Source organism: Macaca nemestrina, chromosome 6 (genome assembly GCF_043159975.1).
Source record: "Macaca nemestrina isolate mMacNem1 chromosome 6, mMacNem.hap1, whole genome shotgun sequence".
Classification (NCBI taxonomy): domain Eukaryota; kingdom Metazoa; phylum Chordata; class Mammalia; order Primates; family Cercopithecidae; genus Macaca; species Macaca nemestrina.
The window spans coordinates 32,258,636-32,278,082 of NC_092130.1; the positions used below are offsets into that span (position 1 = coordinate 32,258,636).

Here is a 19,447-nt window from a genome sequence, read left to right on the forward strand (position 1 = left end):
AACCATTTTATCCATTCCTGGTCCTTCTCTTCCCTTTTTTCCTTCCGTTTTAGAATTTTTGTCTCTCCAAACTCTATACTAATTTTTTTTTCATCTCAATAAAGATGCAGCTTTATTCTGAAAGTCTTCCATTACCTTGTTCCACTAAGAGTGTGAATTACTCATATTACAAACAAGTATATTGCAGAAGGATATTGCAAAAGTCTGCTGAAGTGAGAAAGAGGGTAGAAAATCCATGTTAAAAAACAAGGTAGAGGCCGCAAGTGGTGGCTCATGCCTGTAATCCCAGCACTTTGGGAGGCCAAGGCAGGTGGATCACCTTAGGTCACGAGTTCAAGACCAGCCTGGCCAACATGGTGAAACCTTGTCTCTACTAAAACTACAAAAAGTTAGCCAGGCGTGGTTGCATGCGCCTGTAATCACAGCTACTCAGGAGGCTGAAATGAGAATCGTTTGAACCTGGGAGGCAGAGGTTGTAGTGAGCCAAGATTGTGCCACTGCACTCCAGCCTGGGCAACAAGAGCGAAACTCCATCTCAAAATAATAATAATAATAATAATAATAATGTAGAATGCAAGACGTCCATAGACTTGAGAAATAGTTAAAAGCACTACAGCAAATTAAAATAAAGTACCTAGAATGAACTGCAGAAAGACAGCGCATCATCCCTCAAAATAATCCAAGAAAAACTGTTACATGGTCAAATGAAAATTCCATCACGAAAGAAAAATATTTTAATTGATGTTTTTTTCCAGGCACCTATCAAAAAGTGACAGTCTTTCTCTCTGTTCTCTCTTCATGCTTGAAGAATGATTTATTGTCGTATCCTATTTATTTAAAACCTTAACTTCAGTACTGGAAAGAAAAGGGGATCTCTGTGCCAGGATGGTGCCCAGGAAAGAACAGGATGTCCTATTCTGCTTCTTTCTACAAAAAGAACTGTTTGGGACATCACTCGTCATTAGTAAGGTCCTCAGCGAGTGTCATTTGAGGACTCATTCACAATCTAACTGGGTTAGATATTAGAGTAACCTTGGTCAAAGTCAATCAAGAAGGCCACAACTACACTGGTTAGCTCTGCTGCTCTAACAAAATACCAGAGGCTGGGTGGCTTAAACAACAACAATGTATTTTCTTACACTCTGGAGATGAAAAGTCCAAGACCTAGGTGCCAGAAAATTCTGTTTCTGGTGAAGGCTCTCATCCTGGTTTGCAGGTGGCTACCTTTTTGCTCTATCTTCAAATGACCTTTCCTTGTGCACGTTCAGAGAGAGATCTCTGGTGTTTCTTCCTCTTTTTATAAGGACACCAATCCTGTTAGATTAGGGTCTTTCCTTTATAATCCATTTAACTTTAATTACCCCCTAATAGCTCTATCTCTAAATACAGTTACTGTGGGGGCTAGGGCTTAACCTGTAAATTTTGAGGGAAAAATATTCAATCCATAAAATAGCACATAGATTTGGAGTACAAATGTGAGCTTCTCTATGTGTTTTTCTTGATTTTGAGTACATATTAAGTTTTATATAAAAGTGGAACTTTAAAAATTATCACTGTTATTATCATAAAATGAAGAATGTTGTTGGTGTTTGAAGGTGTGGAAAGGGGCAAAGAGAAGACAAGTTGCAAATAAGGATGAGAGCCAGACATTCATCCATTGCTGAGCTAGTTGTTCTACATCAGGAAAACTACAGCCCCAGGGTCAGATCCAACCCACCATGTGTCTTTGTAAATAGAGTTTTATTGGTACATAGCTGTGGGAACACGTTTACATAATATAAATTTATTTGCATTTCTTTATACAATAGCAGCAACAAAAGAGGTTATATATTCCACAAAACCCGAAATAGTTACAATTTGGCTCTTCACAGGAAAAGTCTGTAGATCTATAGTCTAGACAAGTGCTCTCTTTAGTTTATTTCTTTTTTTTTTTCTTTCTTTAATACTGTGTTATAGTACCTAATCCATTTTATTAGAGTGAAAACTAGGTACAAATAAACAATAGCAAATCCTGATCCAAGATATCCACAGGACATGAGTGCTTATTTAAAGGAAAAGATTAAAAACTGGTGAAGAAAATGGTATGTTTCAAGAAAATTAGGAGCAATGCATACTTTTGTATTTTCTAAAATTATAATTTTTTAAAATGTATGTGTCAAAGATATTTTTGAGGTTAAAACGGAAAAAATCACAAGGAAATTAATTGAATTAGAGAGTTTATTGAATAGGCAAATTCTGACAACTTACTGTTTTTATATTAAATAATGATAAGCATTTATTGAGCACTTAATGTATATGAGATCTTCAGTTTGTGGCATTGATAAACTATATAATATAATCCTCATTGTAACCTGTAAGGCAGAAATTATTAGGCCCCCTTTTATAGAAGAAATGAAGACCCAGAGCGATAAAGTAGCATTTTCGTTGTCATAGAGTTAGTGAGTGACAAAGTCGGGATTTGAGCTTAGCTCTGCTCAGTTCCTAAGTATCTGCCCTATTGTGGGATGGCAAATACCTGGTGTTCCTGCCTTTGTTACTTCTGCCCTGTGCTTATGACAGGAATTACAAATCAACTACAGAATTATCTGCTGTTGGTTCCAGAAGTAACTTGATGTTTTGTTTCATTTTTAATTTTAGATTCAAAGAGTAAATGTGCATGTTATCATATGGGGATATTGTATAACGGTAGACTTCTAGTGTACCTATCACCCAAATGGTGAACATTATATCAAATAGGTAATTCTTCAACCCTCATCCTTCTCTCATCCCTCCTTTTGGAGTTCTCAGAGTTTAGTAACTGTCTTTTTGTCCATGAGTGCCACTTATAACTGAGAATATACAATCTTTGATTCTCTGTTTCTGAGTTAGTTCACTTAGGATGATGGCTTCCAACTCCATCCATGTTGCTGCAAAGGACAAGATTTCCTTCCTTTTAATGGGTGCATTGGATTCTGTGGTGTATATATATCACATTTTAATCCAATCAACTGTTGATGGATATTTAGGTTGGTTCCATGATTTTGCCACTGTGAAATGAGCTGTGATAAACATCCTAGTGCAGGTGTCTTTATGTCTATAATGATTTATTTTCCTTTGGTCAGATGCTTAGTAGTGGAATTGCTGAGTCAAATGGTAGTTCTATTTTTAGTTTTTTGAGATGTCTCCATACTGTTTTCCATAGGGTTTTTAATAATTTATATTTTCATCAAGAGTATGTAAACGTTCTCTTTTCTCCACATCCTTAGGTATTTCTGATGCCTGAAAGAAATGGGAAGGCTTCAGGAGGACTAATAAAATGAGAAAATAAGGAGTTTGAAAGGGATAGATCTCTGAAAACCCTTAATGCAAAATGAAATCTGAAGATCATGTTATATAGAGACAATACGTATTTGGTAGTAGTGGACAGGTGGGCTGACAGAAGTATTTTGGCTTTCTTTAGTCTCATCTCAGCATTATTTATCACCTTCTGGTTTAGAATTTTAGATCTAGTTTTGAAGCCTCAGTGAGATAGGCCTGGTTTTCATTTACCTCCTGTCCATCAGGATATAACTTAAGTAACTCAAAGATTAGTTTACTTGATATTTAGTAAATCAATTTATTTGTTACCATTTTGACATAGATGCAATTTTATAAACACTACTAGTTTGTATACCACCCCAAAAAAATCAACTTTCAGCTTTTTAAATCCCAAGTAATACGTTCTACACATTCACACTCTCAACCCTAATCCATGAGCCTCACTCTATTTTCAACTTTATTTTCCTTGGTCTTGTTCTATCCCTGACCTCTGCACCCGCCCCACCCTCCACCTTTGATTCTTACTCCTGAGGTCACTGGGCCTCTCCTCATTTCCTTGTCTCATCCCATTCCAGACTATTGTATCCTCTACCCCACTCTATCTCTAAGCCAAACTCTGTCTCTCTACTCAGAGTGATTACCAAGAATTGGTAACGTCTTAAGGACGGGATAAGAATGTCTTTTGAGTATATTAATAATGATAAAATAAATATAAAGGATTTGTGTTTATATTCTAATCAAATATTCAAAATGACATAACAAAACACCTTCTCAGAAAAGCATATGTTTTAGCCAGAAAAAGAGTTTTTCTGGATTTCCTAGAAGTGAACAGGAAGAAGATAAAAAATCTCATATGTCATAGGCACTCAGAACCCGTCCTGTACATCCTGAAATTGCCTAATAATAATAATAATAATTCAATAGGAATTATTACGTATTTCTCATGCTTGAAAAAATTACTTATAGGCCCTTCTTCTTTTTTTCTTAATGTAACGTAGAAAAGAATGCAGCATAAGGGAGAATTTATTTTCACTCAGTTACAAAGGAAAAAGATCTCCAAATCCTATTTTAATTGAGCTAGTAGAGACAGAAAAAAAAAAAAGAGGGGAAAAATAACAAATTAACTTCCCAAATCCAAGTAAGTCTGTCACATCAGGCTAGTTCTTCCGGAGCTGAGAACATCTTGCAGCAAAACGGATTTTCCATATAATTTCTCCCTATGGAGTGTATTCAGAATTAGCCCAGAATTTTCAAGTGAACAAAGCAACTAGGTAGACTAGGGATTTACAGGGTTTTAGCATAGAGGAAGGTGTTTACAAGCATTTCATCCACCCCTACCTAGTGCCTGCATTCCTTCTCTGATTTCCCACGTCCATTAGCTCACGGCAGCACTGTGTTGCCTAATACAGTGACCTCTATCCATATGTATCTTTTGAGTACTTGAAATGTGGCTGGTCCAAAATGAGATGTGGACCATCTTAGCTTTTCATCAAGAGTGTGTAAACGTTCTCTTTTCTCCACATCCTTAGGTATTTCTGATGCCTGAAAGAAATGGGAAGGCTTCAGGAGGACTACTAAAATGAGAAAATAAGGAGTTTGAAAGGGATAGATCTCTGCAAAATGAAGTCTGAAGATCATGTTATATAGGGAAAATACGTATTTGGTAGTAGTGGACAGGTGGGGTTGACAGAAGTGTTTTAACTTTCCTTAGTCGCATCTCAGCATTATTTATCACCTTCTGGTTTAGAAGGTATAAAATATACACTAAAATCAAAGACTTACTAAATTTAAAAATTTATATTGATTATATTAGTAGTTTTGCTATCTTAAGCTAAATGAAATATATTATTGAAATTAATTTTATAATTATTAATTATTTGTAGCCGCTAGAAAATTTAATATTGCATATATGCAATTGTAAACCTTCTGGCTTAGAAGTGTAAAATATACACCAAAATCAAAGACTTAGTAAATTTAAAAGTTTATATTGATTACATTAATCATTTTGCTATATTAAGCTAAATGAAATATATTATTGAAATTAATAATTTTATAATTATTATTTGTAGCCTCTAGAAAATTTAAAACTGCATATATGGCTTAAATTACATTTCTATTGGAGATTGCCACTTTAGAGGCTTACACAAATTGGTAATTAATTTTCTTAGTTCTTCCCAGATTATGTGTACAAGGCCGTGATATAGGAAATTGTCAAGATGTAACTTAATGAATAGACATGAGAACTTACTGGTTTGTGTCTTTGGATGGGACCTAAATAACTGAGAGGCAGTTATCCCATTCATGAAAATGTAGAAAGGGGAGCTGGTATGGTAATGAATAGTTAAGATGAAGCTGATTTATAGCTAGTTTAACTTTGTATAGCTGTTGACTGCTGGGAACCCGTATCTCCCCACCTCTCTTCTAGACAGTCTTTCTCAGCTATGACAGCAACTTAAGCAGGAATAAAGTGAGCATTCTCTGTCCACCAATGGGTTTAGCCAGACAAAAACACAAAAGGGTAGAGTTTATTCAGTTTCTGTAAAAGCAAATATCTATTATCCAGACAGTGACAAAGAAGCCTCAGAAAGGGTGTTCTGCTGAGTTTGCTTTTATTGAACAGGCAGTTGGACAGGCAGCATTGTAATCAGGACATTTTGAGGGCTCAGACTTGGTGGAAATTTCTTTATACCCTCAGATTACGGAGTCTAGGAGGAAAGAGATGGAAAAGACTGAAAATCAGTGAGTCTATTCCCAACAGCTCTGTATTGTTTTGTATAGCAAATAAGACAAGCTCCAAAGAATTCTTTGAATATACAGAGGTGAGGGTAGGTGATTCAGAATTGGGGTTTACTTTTTCCCTCATGGCTTTCAACAATCTTCCCGTCATTCATCCTAGAAGAGAAGATGGGTAGGTTAGATACTAGAACCCAGAGCTATTGCAGAAATGTGGGCTGTATATTTACAGCTACATCTTAATCAAAGAAATACATAGATTCTGCATTCTGCAAAGAAGTAACAGTTTAAAATCAGTTTCACATTTTAACCTGTTTGATACAACAAATATTGAGCACCTCGTATGTACAATGTGTTGAGGTGGATACAAAAATGAACATGGCTCAATTCTGCGTTTGATCACATGTAGCCTTCATGCTGATAAAAAAAGAACTAGGTGTAATTAGCACCATTTTGCAGATGAGGAAATTGAGCTTCAGAGAAGTTTAGTAACTTGTCACTGTCATGTTAGGTCATAACTTGAATTCAATTCCTGTAACATGAATGTTTTCTACTATAGTTTGTTGTAGGCCACTAGAATGTAATCAGCTGTCTTCCTTTGCCTGACTCATCCAAATATTTGAAATCAACCTTTAAAACATTAAATTAATATTTTAAAAATAATCTTATAGGGGGTGAGGGCCTCAGGAATTTTCTTTCACATAACCGCACATCTTCAACTAGTACCACCTGGGGCATGAACAGCACTGTCACTCCAAACTCAAATCTCCACTTTATTGCCTATATCAACTCCAGGCAGATTTCTTTGGTTTGAAAGTAGCAAGCTTTGGTCTTCCTGAATCCTTGAAAATCTGTCATGAAATTGACGGATATAGATAAGAATTTTCAAGTGAACCTATCAAAATACATAATAATAACGTAGAATGCAAGATGTCCATAGACTTGGGAAATCGTTGAGAAATAGAGATAAGAATAGTCATTTATTTATCTCACAAAATAATATTGGTATTTTTCTTAATATAGAAATTTCCTTCCAATCTAGCAAATCATCTTTTGAGATAATGCCTTCTCGAGAGCACTTAGTTTTCAGAATCTCCTGACAACTAAGGAATGGTAGTAGAGCATTGGAAATGAAGTCAGGATATCTACATTGAACCCAATGTATTATACTGAGGGACTTTAGTAAGTGACAGTTTCCCCCAAGATGATTTTCTGTAAAGTGGGAAAGACAGTGATTCCTGCCCTAATCAAATGACTGTTGGAAGGAAACAAACAGAAAATGTATGTGAAACTCTAAAGACCTATGTAAATCTTAGTAGTTACTGTATAATAGTTATTGCATAATAGGAAGTATTATGTATTTAGCAACAAAAGTGTGGGTTCCAAGATACTCAACGTACTTTTCCAGGAAAGTTGTGACTGCCTGGACTATTATTCTATTCTTGAGATTCCAGACTTTCTTAGAGAAACTTCCACCCAGAAATAAAGTTCAGACAAGAGGCTTCAACCCCAGTATTTACATCCTTACTAGTCATCAGAACAATGCTAGGCCATGACCAGTCTGTACCACCTGTACCCAAGATCATACCCTTGAATCTTACACAGGGACCTGAAGTTCCACCTGTGTCCAGGACACTTTCAGTTTTTGTTTCATTAACTAACACCACAATAACTTTTGTCATTATTAATGTCTGCTATGCAACTCCAGTGGAAAGCACACACCCAGAAATGGAAGAACGGCACTCTTTTACAACACCTTGTGTGCCGAGCCCCGGCAAGACTCTTCATTATTTAAAGAAATACATCTTACCAGTATAAACCTATGGCAAATTCTTTATAAGTAGTTTTTCCAAGTTGCCTACACAGGATGAGAGTTACAGGGAAGTGTGGTCTAAGGTGTGGTCTATTGGACTGGCATAAAGCTATTTTGACCTTCGTCTCCTGAGATATATGTAAAGGTGAGTTTGTGAGGAGGGGGAACAGTATATTCTGTCAATAAAATGGGAGCAAACTACTAAGAATTTCTATATAATAAGACAGCAAACACAATACAGGGACTAGAGTTAAAGTTTAAATTCTCTTTTTATGGATTCTGGTAAAGAACCAGAATAGAGGTCTTTAAATGGGTGGTAAATAACTTTGTCAAGCCCACATGAGAAAGATAAGGTCTTCTGATTTCATTCCAGTCCTCAGCTTCCTCTATGCTGCTTTCAGCTGCTAATGTGAAACTAGGAAGACTCTAGCTTACGAATCTTGTTTTCACAGTTTCCCATAACAAAGATTGTTGGGTAGACGTTTTTAATATGGCCTTATCTAGTATTGCTTGATTAAGATTTTCAAATCTGGCTGAACAGTTTCTGATTCCATTATTGCCAAAGCTTTCTGTGGCAGTGGAATGGAGCAAAGAGAATGTGAATAATAATCAATAGCTTTATTAAATATAATGCATTAAAATGTTGTTCATTACATATAATTTTATCAAACTACAATTGAAAATAATTTATTAAAAATAAATAAGCACTATACCATGGTCTGTTTATCTAAGTTCATACTTTGGACTCTTCTCTTTTTCTAAATTCATACTTTGGTCTTAGGCATAGTAATAATAGTGACATTAATTTTTCAGACATTGTGCCAAATGTATAAAAGTCAGTCTTTATTGAATATTTTCATAGTTCATTGGGATATTTGGTTTAGAGTATTTATGTGATTTGCCAAGAGTCTCATATAGGAAGCACAGCAAAAACTGAACTTTGCACTGACATTTATCCCAAAACAAAATATTTTTCTCTTATTTGAAAATTCCTATTTTTTCATGTTATATACCATCTCCCTGAGGATGACTATTTAAATAGCCACCAGGGAGAATGTCAAATTCAGTAATGCATGTTGAAACATCCTTTCAGGAGTTTCAATGAAATTGGTCAACTTTTAATGCTGGGAAATAATTTAATACAATGCAAAGTTCAAGAATATGGGCATTATATAGAAATTGTTTAAATCCAACTCTGTCACTCTCTGACCTCTCTTGGTCTCTGTCTCATCTTCGTATTGTAGATCACAGAAGATAAAACCTATCCTGAAATAAGAAACGTTATATTGGAGACATTGCTCATAAACAATCTATTAATGAATCCATTAAATAGTTCAAAATATTAACTGCTGCATTATTTCCACTTATTTCAGTAATTACTTAATTATCCTTATAGTGAAAATGTGACCAATTCTGGGTCACCTGACCTAGTGTTACCTCTCTGGCCAGATAAATGTCGTTACTCAATGGAAGAGAACAAAACCAGAACCCACTACTCCTCACAGCGTAACCATGGAGGCCAGTCTACTTCTGTACTTACAGATGCGGGCTTGCTGGCAGCGGTTGTTTCTGGGGTGCTGCTCTCCTCACACTTCCCTGTACTGCGGATGTGTGTATTTGTTTGGCGTATCCTAAAACAGATCAGAGGATGCTTCAACAATGAGGAAGTTCTCAGTTATAATAAGAAAATAAATAAGGACCAACGCGCAGGACATTTGGTATCAAACCAAACTGCATTTAGAGGGAGGATCTGGGATCTGCATTCAACTATTTTCATTTTCAGTAGGTATCGTCCAGGCTGTCTCTCTTCTGCTCCAGATTTGTCCCCTAGCCCTGGACCTATCCTGTCACATTTCATTCACTGATATAGTTCATAAAGAATGTTGGAAATAAACTTGGAGATCATCTGGTCTAAAGGTGATCTCGCATTTACAGATGCGAGAAATAGGTCCGAGAGAGATGTTTGACTATATTGAGTACCAGTAATATGACTTGGGGAAAAATATAACAAGACACAAATGATACAGTCTGAGTTTTGTGGTTGGAATGAATCTTAAGGAGTATGAATTTTAACCCTTTCACTGGAGAAATATTATGAATCAGACACATACTTGTTTGCTTCTGGTAATGGGAAACTCATTATCTATCAAAGCAGTGCAATTTGTCTTTTGGCATTGCTTAAGTTGAAATTGCTCTCCTATAACTTTCTCTAAAACCTTGGAAACGAATATTGTTTCCTTTTGCCTCAGATAACCTGATCCTTCTTTATAATATATACTCCCAGCTCCCTTAACCAAACAAACTATCCTGAGGCATGTTTTCTTAATATTTTCATCATTTCAGTTTCTTACTCTAAAGTTCCCTTAAATAGAGCACTTGTTATGGGTCTATAAATTGATGAAAATGTTGAAGAAAATTTTATGGATAATTTAGGCTCTGACATTTACAAGAAAGAGGAATTGAAGGATTCTGGGCTGCAGATAAGGTATACATAGTAATGGAATTCCTGGGCAGTTATATTTATTGCTTAAACAAGAATTCTTAATTTTTCTTTTTTTTTTAAATTATACTTTAAGTTCTAGGGCACATGTGCACAACATGCAAGTTTGTTACATATGTATACATGTGCCATGTTGGTGTGCTGCACCCATTAACTCGTCATTTACATTAGGTATATCTCCTAATGCTATCCCTTCCCCCTCCCCCCTCCCCACAATAGGACCCGGTGTGTGATGATCCCCTTCCTGTGTCCAGGTGATCTCATTGTTCAATTCCCACCTATGAGTGAGAACATGCGGAATTTGGTTTTCTGTTCTTGCGATAGTTTGCTAAGAATTTCTTAATTCTTAAAAACCTATAAGGTCTATGGATGAATTTCAAGTACCCCATGAGCCTAATTGTTCACATCACATAATTTTAAAAAAATTTCTTGAAAGGGGTAACTTTCTTCATACTATCTAAGGAATCTTTGGTCTTTGAAAAACTAAGGAATTTAAGTGGAGATAAAAGAAAATTGTATTTAGACCCAAATCAATAAGGTCAAAATCCTTTCTGATTTACTTCCTACCGTTGTAACTTTAAACAAATTACCTGGACTCTCTGAGCCTCAGATTAACCTTCTGTGCAATAAAGATAACAACATTCCATAGCAGTTTGCGGGGATTCAGTGACTGAAATCTGAAAGTGCCTTATCTACCGTGCCTTACCTATAGATGAAGGATTATATTCAGATTTTATGCTTTTAAGCATATGACCTGAGGAGCGCCTTTTTCTTTTAAATATTTTTCCAGGATTAAAAAGCAGGATATCAGGGAGTCCTATCCTCATGTTCTAGGCCTTGCTTATAGCGTCCTAAGAAGGATAAAGTAGTACATGAACTGCAATGTAGGTCTGGGGTCAGGTGAGATGGAGAAAACAAGGTTTGTCACTATTCTCTCCTTGAAAGCTGGCCAAATGGTGGCCAGGAGAAGGGAAGGGATGCACGTAGAGGCAAGGGGAAATTATTTAAAAATTCAGACAGCATTTGAGCAGAGTAGCAACAACAAAACTAAAGCCAATAATAAGAATATTAAAATGAATCCCTTGTATTCAACTTAAGATAAAAATATTTTTATATCTAGCAGTTCTCAATCGTCTGTGAAGTCAGCAGCTCAGAGAACTGTCTCCATTTCTCCAATGAAGGGAGTGAGATTCAGAATCATGAAATAATATGCCTCCAGATACCCAGATAGCCATAAATATGAGAGCAGACATCAGATCAGCCATTTACTTATTGTTCTTTCTTTTGTACAGTGCACTTTCCTTTGGCAAGGTACTACTTCTCTCAAGAGGCGGGGTTAAAGAAATGGGGAATCTGTAGCTATATTCTAGTCACAGGAGCTTTTAGATATTATACACTGGGCTGGGTTTATATAGCCGTACTCCTCTACTGTTTTTGTCCACTACACACAGAATGAATGATATTCACACTCCCGTGACTGTGCACAGGCTTATCCCTATATTCTGTAATTGTAACCCCACTATTATTTTTTCATTCTCTTTTACTCAATAGAGCATATAGCAATGTAGGTAAGCAATTTACCAAAAGAATAGCCTTAAATCTTTTCTGTTTTACATATAAGAAAGATAATTCACAAATTTTGAATTTTGAATTTCTACGATGAGTAAATTACTTGCAACACCCTTCGAATTGATATCGGTGCATTACTATGGGTTAGCACTCTAGCTGAGAAATTCTAAACTGGAAGATATGATGGGGCAACTTGAATACTTACAGGTTTTCATGACAGAGCATGCAGGGATTGTTGTAGGTTTGGCCGTCGTCACCACAGACAGGCTTTAAATCCTTCGGACAAAGATAACCTATCCTGGGCAATACTCGGTAGTCCTTGCACATCTCAGAATCCTGAAGAAGCAAAACATAAAGCAGACTTACTTTATGGCATTCAAAGAGATGGATGGGCTTAAGAAAACCTTCTTGAGTTCCTTAATCCAACTTAAATAAATGGTCGTAAAAGAACTGTGATATAGGTTATTCAAACTCAAAGATTGATTTTGCACCATATGAGGTGAATTTAACTTCCTGAATTTGGCCATTTTTAACTAGACAAGGTAAATAAACAAAGAAACAAGGAATAGCAAAGCAATAAGAAAGCAAAAATCCTTTATAATATGTGACACAATTACCTGCCCATAAGAAGAAATCTAGAATGATAGGCATGCTAGAAATAATATTTGCCTTTTTAAGTGAAGATACTGGTTATACACAGCCTAGAAAGGAAAGACCCAGAGATCAATACTCATAAATTGCATGAGTTTTTGAGTCCTAGCTCTACCACTAACTAGAGAAGTGACTTATCTAACTTTTCTCAGCCTTAATTTTCTCATCTGAAAATCATAAATAATAGTAGTCTTTACTTTATATTACTGCTTTAAGGGATTAAAACAGATAATGCATGTAAGTTCATGCTTAACACAGTATCGGTCACATACTAAGTGTTCAGTAACTTTTAGTTGTCAGTATGTGTTCCAGGGTAAAATCATATGTATATTTTTCATGTGAAAGAAGAAACATATTTGCTCTTTGTAGTGTTTTGGAAGTACGAGTTTAGTAATTAATGATAATTACAAGAACTTGATTGGTTTTTTAAGAAGACAAAAAGTAGAGCCAAAATATAAAAAAATGGATTCAAAAGCAAATAGGATGATGGAAGACTTAAATCCAATGGTATCAGTAATTACATAGAATATTAACAAGTAAGTACTCCAGTTAAAACACAGAAATTATCAAACTGGAAGAACAAAAAGAATCAAGTATATAATATTTATAAGAAATATATTTATAAGTAAAGGGATGAGTTCTAAATAACTCATGACTCAAAGTAATCATAGAATTTAGAAATGAAATGAATTGCAAAGAAAATATAACCTGTCAAATCCCAGCAGCCAAAGCAGTAATTTGGGGGAAATTTATAACCTTAATACATATATTAGAAAAGAAGGAAGTTCTAAAATGGATGATCTAAACTTTCATCTGAAGAAGCTAGCCAATGATGAGCATAGAAAAAATTTTAAATAAATAATAAAGAGGAGAAATTAATGAAATAGAAAACAGAAAAAAGCCAAAAGTTGGCTGCTTGAAAAGATTAGTAAGTTGATAAGCTATTTGCAAAATTGTTCAGAGTCAAGTAAACATATATTAACCAATATTAGAGATAAGAGATCATCGTTATATGAGCTGTAGATATTAAAAGAATAATTTAGAAATGTTATAAATAACTATATACCAAAAAATTTGACAACATAGGTGAAATTAATACATTCCTTGAAAACTACTTACTGAAAACAGGCACAAAGATGACAGAAAATTTAATAATATTATATCTGCTAATACTCATTTTGGAGAAGTCAAGCAGCATCTGTTTGCTTGTTCCTTTGTTTTGATAAATGATTCAAACACCTAAATGAATTGCTTTAGATTGTGGTGAGTTCCATATTAGTATAAATATTCATGGAGAATTTAGATAAGTAACTTATATGAATCCCTGGCAAAGGTTAGACTCAATCAGGTGTATCAAGTGTATTTTTTCAGGTAACTGGTGCTATAATGTTCAAAAGGTACTACAATGCTCCTTACTCTCTCTCTCTCTCTCCTTATTTTTTTTAACATAGTACTTCAACTCAACAAATTCTGTTGACTCCACCTTCAAAACAGACCCAGTATCTAACCACCTCTCAAAAGTTCCACCACATGGTATAAACTAGCATCATCTCTTCTGTAGACTACTGCAATAGCTAATTAGCTGTCCAGCCCTTGCCTCCCTGCAGTGTTTTCAATAGATATCAGGCAAAGTTATTCCTTTAAAATATAAATCAAATCATATTACTCTTCTCAAAAACGTCAATCAGAATATTAGGCAAAGTCTTTAAAACTGTCTACAAAACCCTTTATAACATAGCCTCCCATTAGCTTCCTGACTTCCTCCTCTACAGCTGAGGTAGCTCTATTTCAACAACACTAAACGTTTTGCTATGTTTTCTCCCTGGAATATGTTCCCCTCAGATATACCTACAGAATCAGTACCCTTAGGTCTTAATGTAAATGTCACCTTCTGAGAGAGTTATTCCCTATATATGCCACTTAAAATTGTATCCCCTCCCCTCCCCATCTCAGAATTTACTGTACCATTTTTTTTTTCTGCCTTATTTCCTCCTTGGCATTATTTTATTTATTTATTTGTATTATTTATTGTATCTGCTTTTCCAATATACTATGAACTTCATGGAGTGAGTGCTATCTCTTTTGTTTATGGCTATTAACCTAGCATACATAAATAATGCCTGGAAAAATAGTGGGTGCTCAATAAGTATTTGTAGACTGACAAAAGGACTGCTGGCTTGATGAAAAGAAATGAATAATGAAAGATTTATTTTTCCAAAAGAAATCTCAGCTCCAAAACAGACTGTAGATTATGAGGGAGAATGAGGGGGTTACTGGTCTGCTGATGATATCTTATTTCTTGCTGCTATCACAGAAGAAATATGTGCATTTCTTTTATGTGACTATTATACTTTAGCATTTTTTTTAAAAAACATATTTTGTTAATAGCTCTTCTCCATGCCTTTGTATCCCTGATGTAGAGCCCAATTTACATGAGCCACCACACCCAGTTCAGCCTATATTTTAAACAAGAAGTTTCAGCTACTGGGAATTGCTAATTTGTGGAAATGTACACCTGTGAGCATGCTTGGCATAGAGTTCCAGGATGTGGACACGGATTTGGTTGGAGGAGGGAAATAAGCGGAAGCTAGGTGAGGAAACTTGTTGATCTGCTAAAATTACAGAATTGAGGCACCTGACTACGTATTCTACCACACGTGAGATTAGTCACAATTATTCCACACCCACATTGTAAATTTCAAAATGTACTAAACTGAAGCAAGGCAAATAATCTCAAAGGGCACAGAATAAGGCACTAATGAGAAACCCCAGAACTCTTGCCAAGCATAAACTGCATATAGTCCTCAAATGACTTCAGGATGCACTGAATCAGCAAACCTCAGACCCTTCTATGAAAATAGCAAATAGCAACAGGTCAAAAAAAAAATCAAGAAAATTAAACTGATAAGTAGCATTTCAGAAATAGTCCTCCTTACCAGAGAACTGAGAGAGTCTGGGCTGGCTTGCTCTTGAGAAGCTCTAACATGGGATGGCTTTTCTTGAAGTTTTGCCCTTTCCAAAGCTTCTGTTAGACTAGAGAAGAAAACAAAACGTGACTGAAAATAAGAAACAGTTCCTATGACTTTCAGTGAGAAGTTAAGCAATCCTCATAAAATATGACAGAGGCCAGGCATGGTACCTCACGCCTGTAACCCCAGCATTTTGGGAGGCCTAGGCTGGCGAATCACCTGAGGTCAGGAGTTGGAGACCAGCCTGGCCAACAGAAACTCCGTCTCTACTAAAAAAAATACAAAAATTAGCTGGGCATGGTGGTGCACACCTGCTATCCCAGCTACTTGGAAGGCTGAGGCAGGAGAATCTCTTGAACCCGGGAGGCAGAGGTTGCAGTGACCTGTGATTGCACCATTGCACTCCAGCCTAGGCAACAGAGTGAGACACTGTCTCAGTAAATAAATAAATAAACAAATAAATAAATCATAATCACAGAACATTGAGATAGTGACCAGGATAACATATTAAGAAAATACACAATTAGGAGCTGGTTTAGAACTTTCATCACTTAACAGATGACAAGCGGCTTAATGTGCTTAAGTTTTGATTTTCTAGAACATAAAATGAGAGTAGTATTTGGTAATTCCTCCCTCAAAGAACACTTACTATGAAAAGCTAAATAAATTTGACTATTGTTGTGTTCACAGTGCGCTTTACAACCATCATCATCATCATCATCATCATTTATAATGTCCATTGGTCTCCACTTCTAGTTGCTTTTTAGAATAATCTAGAAACTCTTTCTAAAAAATAAATTACATCACCCCAAGATTCTGATGTAATATATTTTGGGGTGTAAAAATGTGTGTTTATTTTTATGAGGCATCTCAATTGAGTCTGATCTAGTTGTGGAATAAAGATCTTGAAGAATTTCTTCTAATTATGATGCTGAAAGTTGAAAACAAATTGTTTAATGACACAGTTAGTATACATCTTGGTTAGAATTTACGGAATTTCTGTCTCCAAGTCTAAATGTTCTTTCTACTATATCAGGTGTTCTCAATTTGAGGACTTTAATTCTAAAGACTTATTTTTAAAATCCCATAGGGTTCATAAATACACAAATTTATTCAATCAGCAGTTTCTAAAAATGCACTTCCCCTGCTAGCTGTAGGAGGAGCAGAATCATCTTACTCACAAGACAGCTCTGCACATGTAGCACTTGTTTGTATAGAACTTTCCATCAGCACCGCGCACTGGGTCATTCTCTCTAGGGCAGATGAGCTCATTGTTCCTTATATAGTTTCGAAATTCACTGCACTCATCCTAGAAAATGTGAAAGGGAAAGTGAACGTGACTTTGTCCCTTTTTGGCTTAGTGATTTTTTCAAACTTGGTTTTAGGAAGTCCTCTCTTAGTTCTGGGCTCAGACTCACTGTACTTATCCTGGCAACAGAGGCCAAGGAACACACAGGTTGTCTAAACTTTGCATCCTCTGCTTCATTCTGAACCTGTCTGCACTGGTCCCGAAAAATGTAGGGAAACATAACACAACACTTGATAGACCTTCTTGTTTTTTCCTCCTGTTCATCTATCCTTCCTTTCCCCTATTTTCCCGATGAAGCATGCTTTTGACAAAAGGACAATTGCTCAGGGATCTAACTCTACAAATGTGATCGTTACTATTAAAGAACTGAATGAAGATGTCTTCTTTGTAGTCTTGAAAAAGAAATAGAAAAGAAAGCATCATGCACGCACACTACTGATTCTTTAATGCTGATAAAATCATCTGGTGAAAACAGAAGCGAAGCTAAAAGGGAGACTCAGATTAGTTTATATTGCCTGAATTATGAAAATAAATATCAACGAGCTACCCAAAGCCTTATTTCACACTTAAAGTGTCAAAGATAAGCATGCAGTTGAGTTGGTAAAGAATTTTACCCTCTACTTTTCAATCCATATTTCTCCCAAGGAAGAAAGACTAAAACATTAATTGACACACACTCTCAGAGAATTTTCCACAAAATCAAAAACGATATCAAACCCCAAAACTCCCCAGAAAATCCTGTTATGATCCAAAGTGGCAAGACTAGTAAAATCAATTTTCTTTGAAGTTAAGAGATTAGTATCTTTATTATTCCCAAAACTGGGGAAGAATGCAAAATTCCGAGGGTGAAAAGTAAGAGAGTTATTTTGGTATCCTTTAAGAAATAACCTTTGCATTATTTGAGGGCTTGCTACTTGATTTCTCTTCATCTTTCTTTTTTCTTTCATTAGCTTCTCGATCGCTGCAGATTTAAAAAAAAAAAAAAAGATAGGGTAATTTTTCTAGGGTTGTTACTGAATTGTCTTTAACCAAGTGTTTCTTCAATGCTAAACATTAGCAAATCTAACACTATTTTCTTATACTTGAAAATAAAATTCTAAGAATACTTTTCTATAAGCTAATCAGTTCTGATTGTTGGAATTTTCATGATAATATATTTGTGGCAATGCTATCGACTATCATAGATGCTGTTACTATACTCTTATCCAGAAAAATATGATCCTAAAAGGTCTTTATTTTTCCTTAATATAACAGATTTATGACTCTTATCTAGAAAGTTTCTATAATTTTCATTTTTACTTCTCTAATTAAATTATAACTAAACTCATAGCTTTTATTGTTATTTACATAGGTATAATGCTTTGAAGTTCAGAAGCATTTTTAAAATGTCCTCGAATCTCCACAAAACTATATTGTGCAGTTATTTTTCCCTTAGGAGGAACTGAGGCTCTGCACAATGAACTGGCCTGTCCCAGGTTACGTAGCTGATAAGCTACCTCTTCCTACCCCAGAGGTTCTGGGTGTGATTATGCTTCTCAACATCAAAATAAAAAAATTATTGTGAAAGGGCTTTGGAAATTGTCTCTTCAAAAGAGAGGAGCTATCGTATCATTAATGTGTGATGCCAAGTATCTTAGGTTTTAAAAGTAACAAGAACTAATTTCTGGCAAACAGGCACAACTATCAAATTTATTGATAAACCTTTTTACGTACAAGATGCTCTGACACATAGCACATTTATTGATGTGCATCTTGCCATATGGGCCTCGAACAGGGTTATTTTCTCTGGTGCAGATAAGCTTCCCATTTATCCGCATGCTTCGAAATTCACGACACAGATCCTACCAACAGTAGCAAAAAAAGATGTTACTGTCATGGTATAATCTTTAAAACCTGATAACGTGATTGACTGATTAGATATAAACTCATAACACAGGAAAAAAAAACAGAGAAAGTAAAATTTCAGAGAAGAAATATGTTTTAAAGGCACTTTAGTCAATCTCTACGTAAGAAGTTTGAATCTTGTTCATTGCATCTCTCTCAAATGATTGTCTTGCCCTAATGGAATTTCAGTACTGCCTAAAGCAGCCTATTCCTTTAAAAACTAAGTGTGTGTGTGTATATGCGTGTGCGTGTGTGTATATATATATATGTGTGTGTTTTTGTGTGTGTGTGTGTGTGTGTGTATATATATATATATATATGATCTTGCTCTGCTGTCCAGCCTGGAGTGCAGTGGTGCAATCATAGCTCATCGTAGCCTCCAACTACTGGGCTCAAGCAACACTCCCACCTCAGCCTCCTAAGTAGCTAGAACTATAGGCATGTGCCACGGTGCCTAGCTAATATTTTAAAATTTTTTGTAGAGACGGGAGTCTCTCTGTGTTGCCTGGGCTGGTCTTAAACTCTTGGCTTCAAGTGATTATCTCACATTGGCCTCCTAAAGCACTGAGATTACAGGCATGAGCCCCCAGTGCCCTGCCCCATCTCATTTTAATACAATTTTCTATGAGGCAGAGCCCCAAACCTGTCTCCCCATGAGTGCACTCAGTATTCCACACATAAAAAGTCTACTTCAAAAGCCCTGGAATGAACTAAAAGACACT

At 35.7% G+C, this 19,447-nt stretch overlaps 1 protein-coding gene across 6 annotated transcripts in view; it reads right to left on the bottom strand.

Annotated features, from left to right (window-relative positions):
* Positions 1 to 5,790: 5,790 nt before the first annotated feature.
* Positions 5,791 to 19,447, bottom strand: part of LOC105466907 (serine peptidase inhibitor Kazal type 5) — a 106,773-nt gene continuing 93,116 nt past the window's right edge. For 2 of the 6 annotated variants that reach the window (XM_011716094.2, XM_071098245.1), the window contains 8 exons: positions 18,555 to 18,682; positions 17,730 to 17,802; positions 16,714 to 16,841; positions 15,500 to 15,596; positions 12,118 to 12,248; positions 9,384 to 9,474; positions 9,054 to 9,109; positions 5,896 to 6,189 (listed from right to left, as the gene is read on the bottom strand). In XM_011716094.2, coding sequence (XP_011714396.2) covers positions 9,089 to 9,109; positions 9,384 to 9,474; positions 12,118 to 12,248; positions 15,500 to 15,596; positions 16,714 to 16,841; positions 17,730 to 17,802; positions 18,555 to 18,682 — 669 coding nt within the window. In that variant the 3' untranslated portion in view covers positions 5,896 to 6,189; positions 9,054 to 9,088. Of the gene's footprint in view, positions 6,190 to 6,759; positions 6,882 to 9,053; positions 9,110 to 9,383; positions 9,475 to 12,117; positions 12,249 to 15,499; positions 15,597 to 16,400; positions 16,464 to 16,713; positions 16,842 to 16,950; positions 17,042 to 17,729; positions 17,803 to 18,554; positions 18,683 to 19,447 lie in introns of those variants that run through there. The other 4 variants (XR_978512.2, XM_071098247.1, XM_011716093.2 and 1 more) reach the window with 4 other exon arrangements.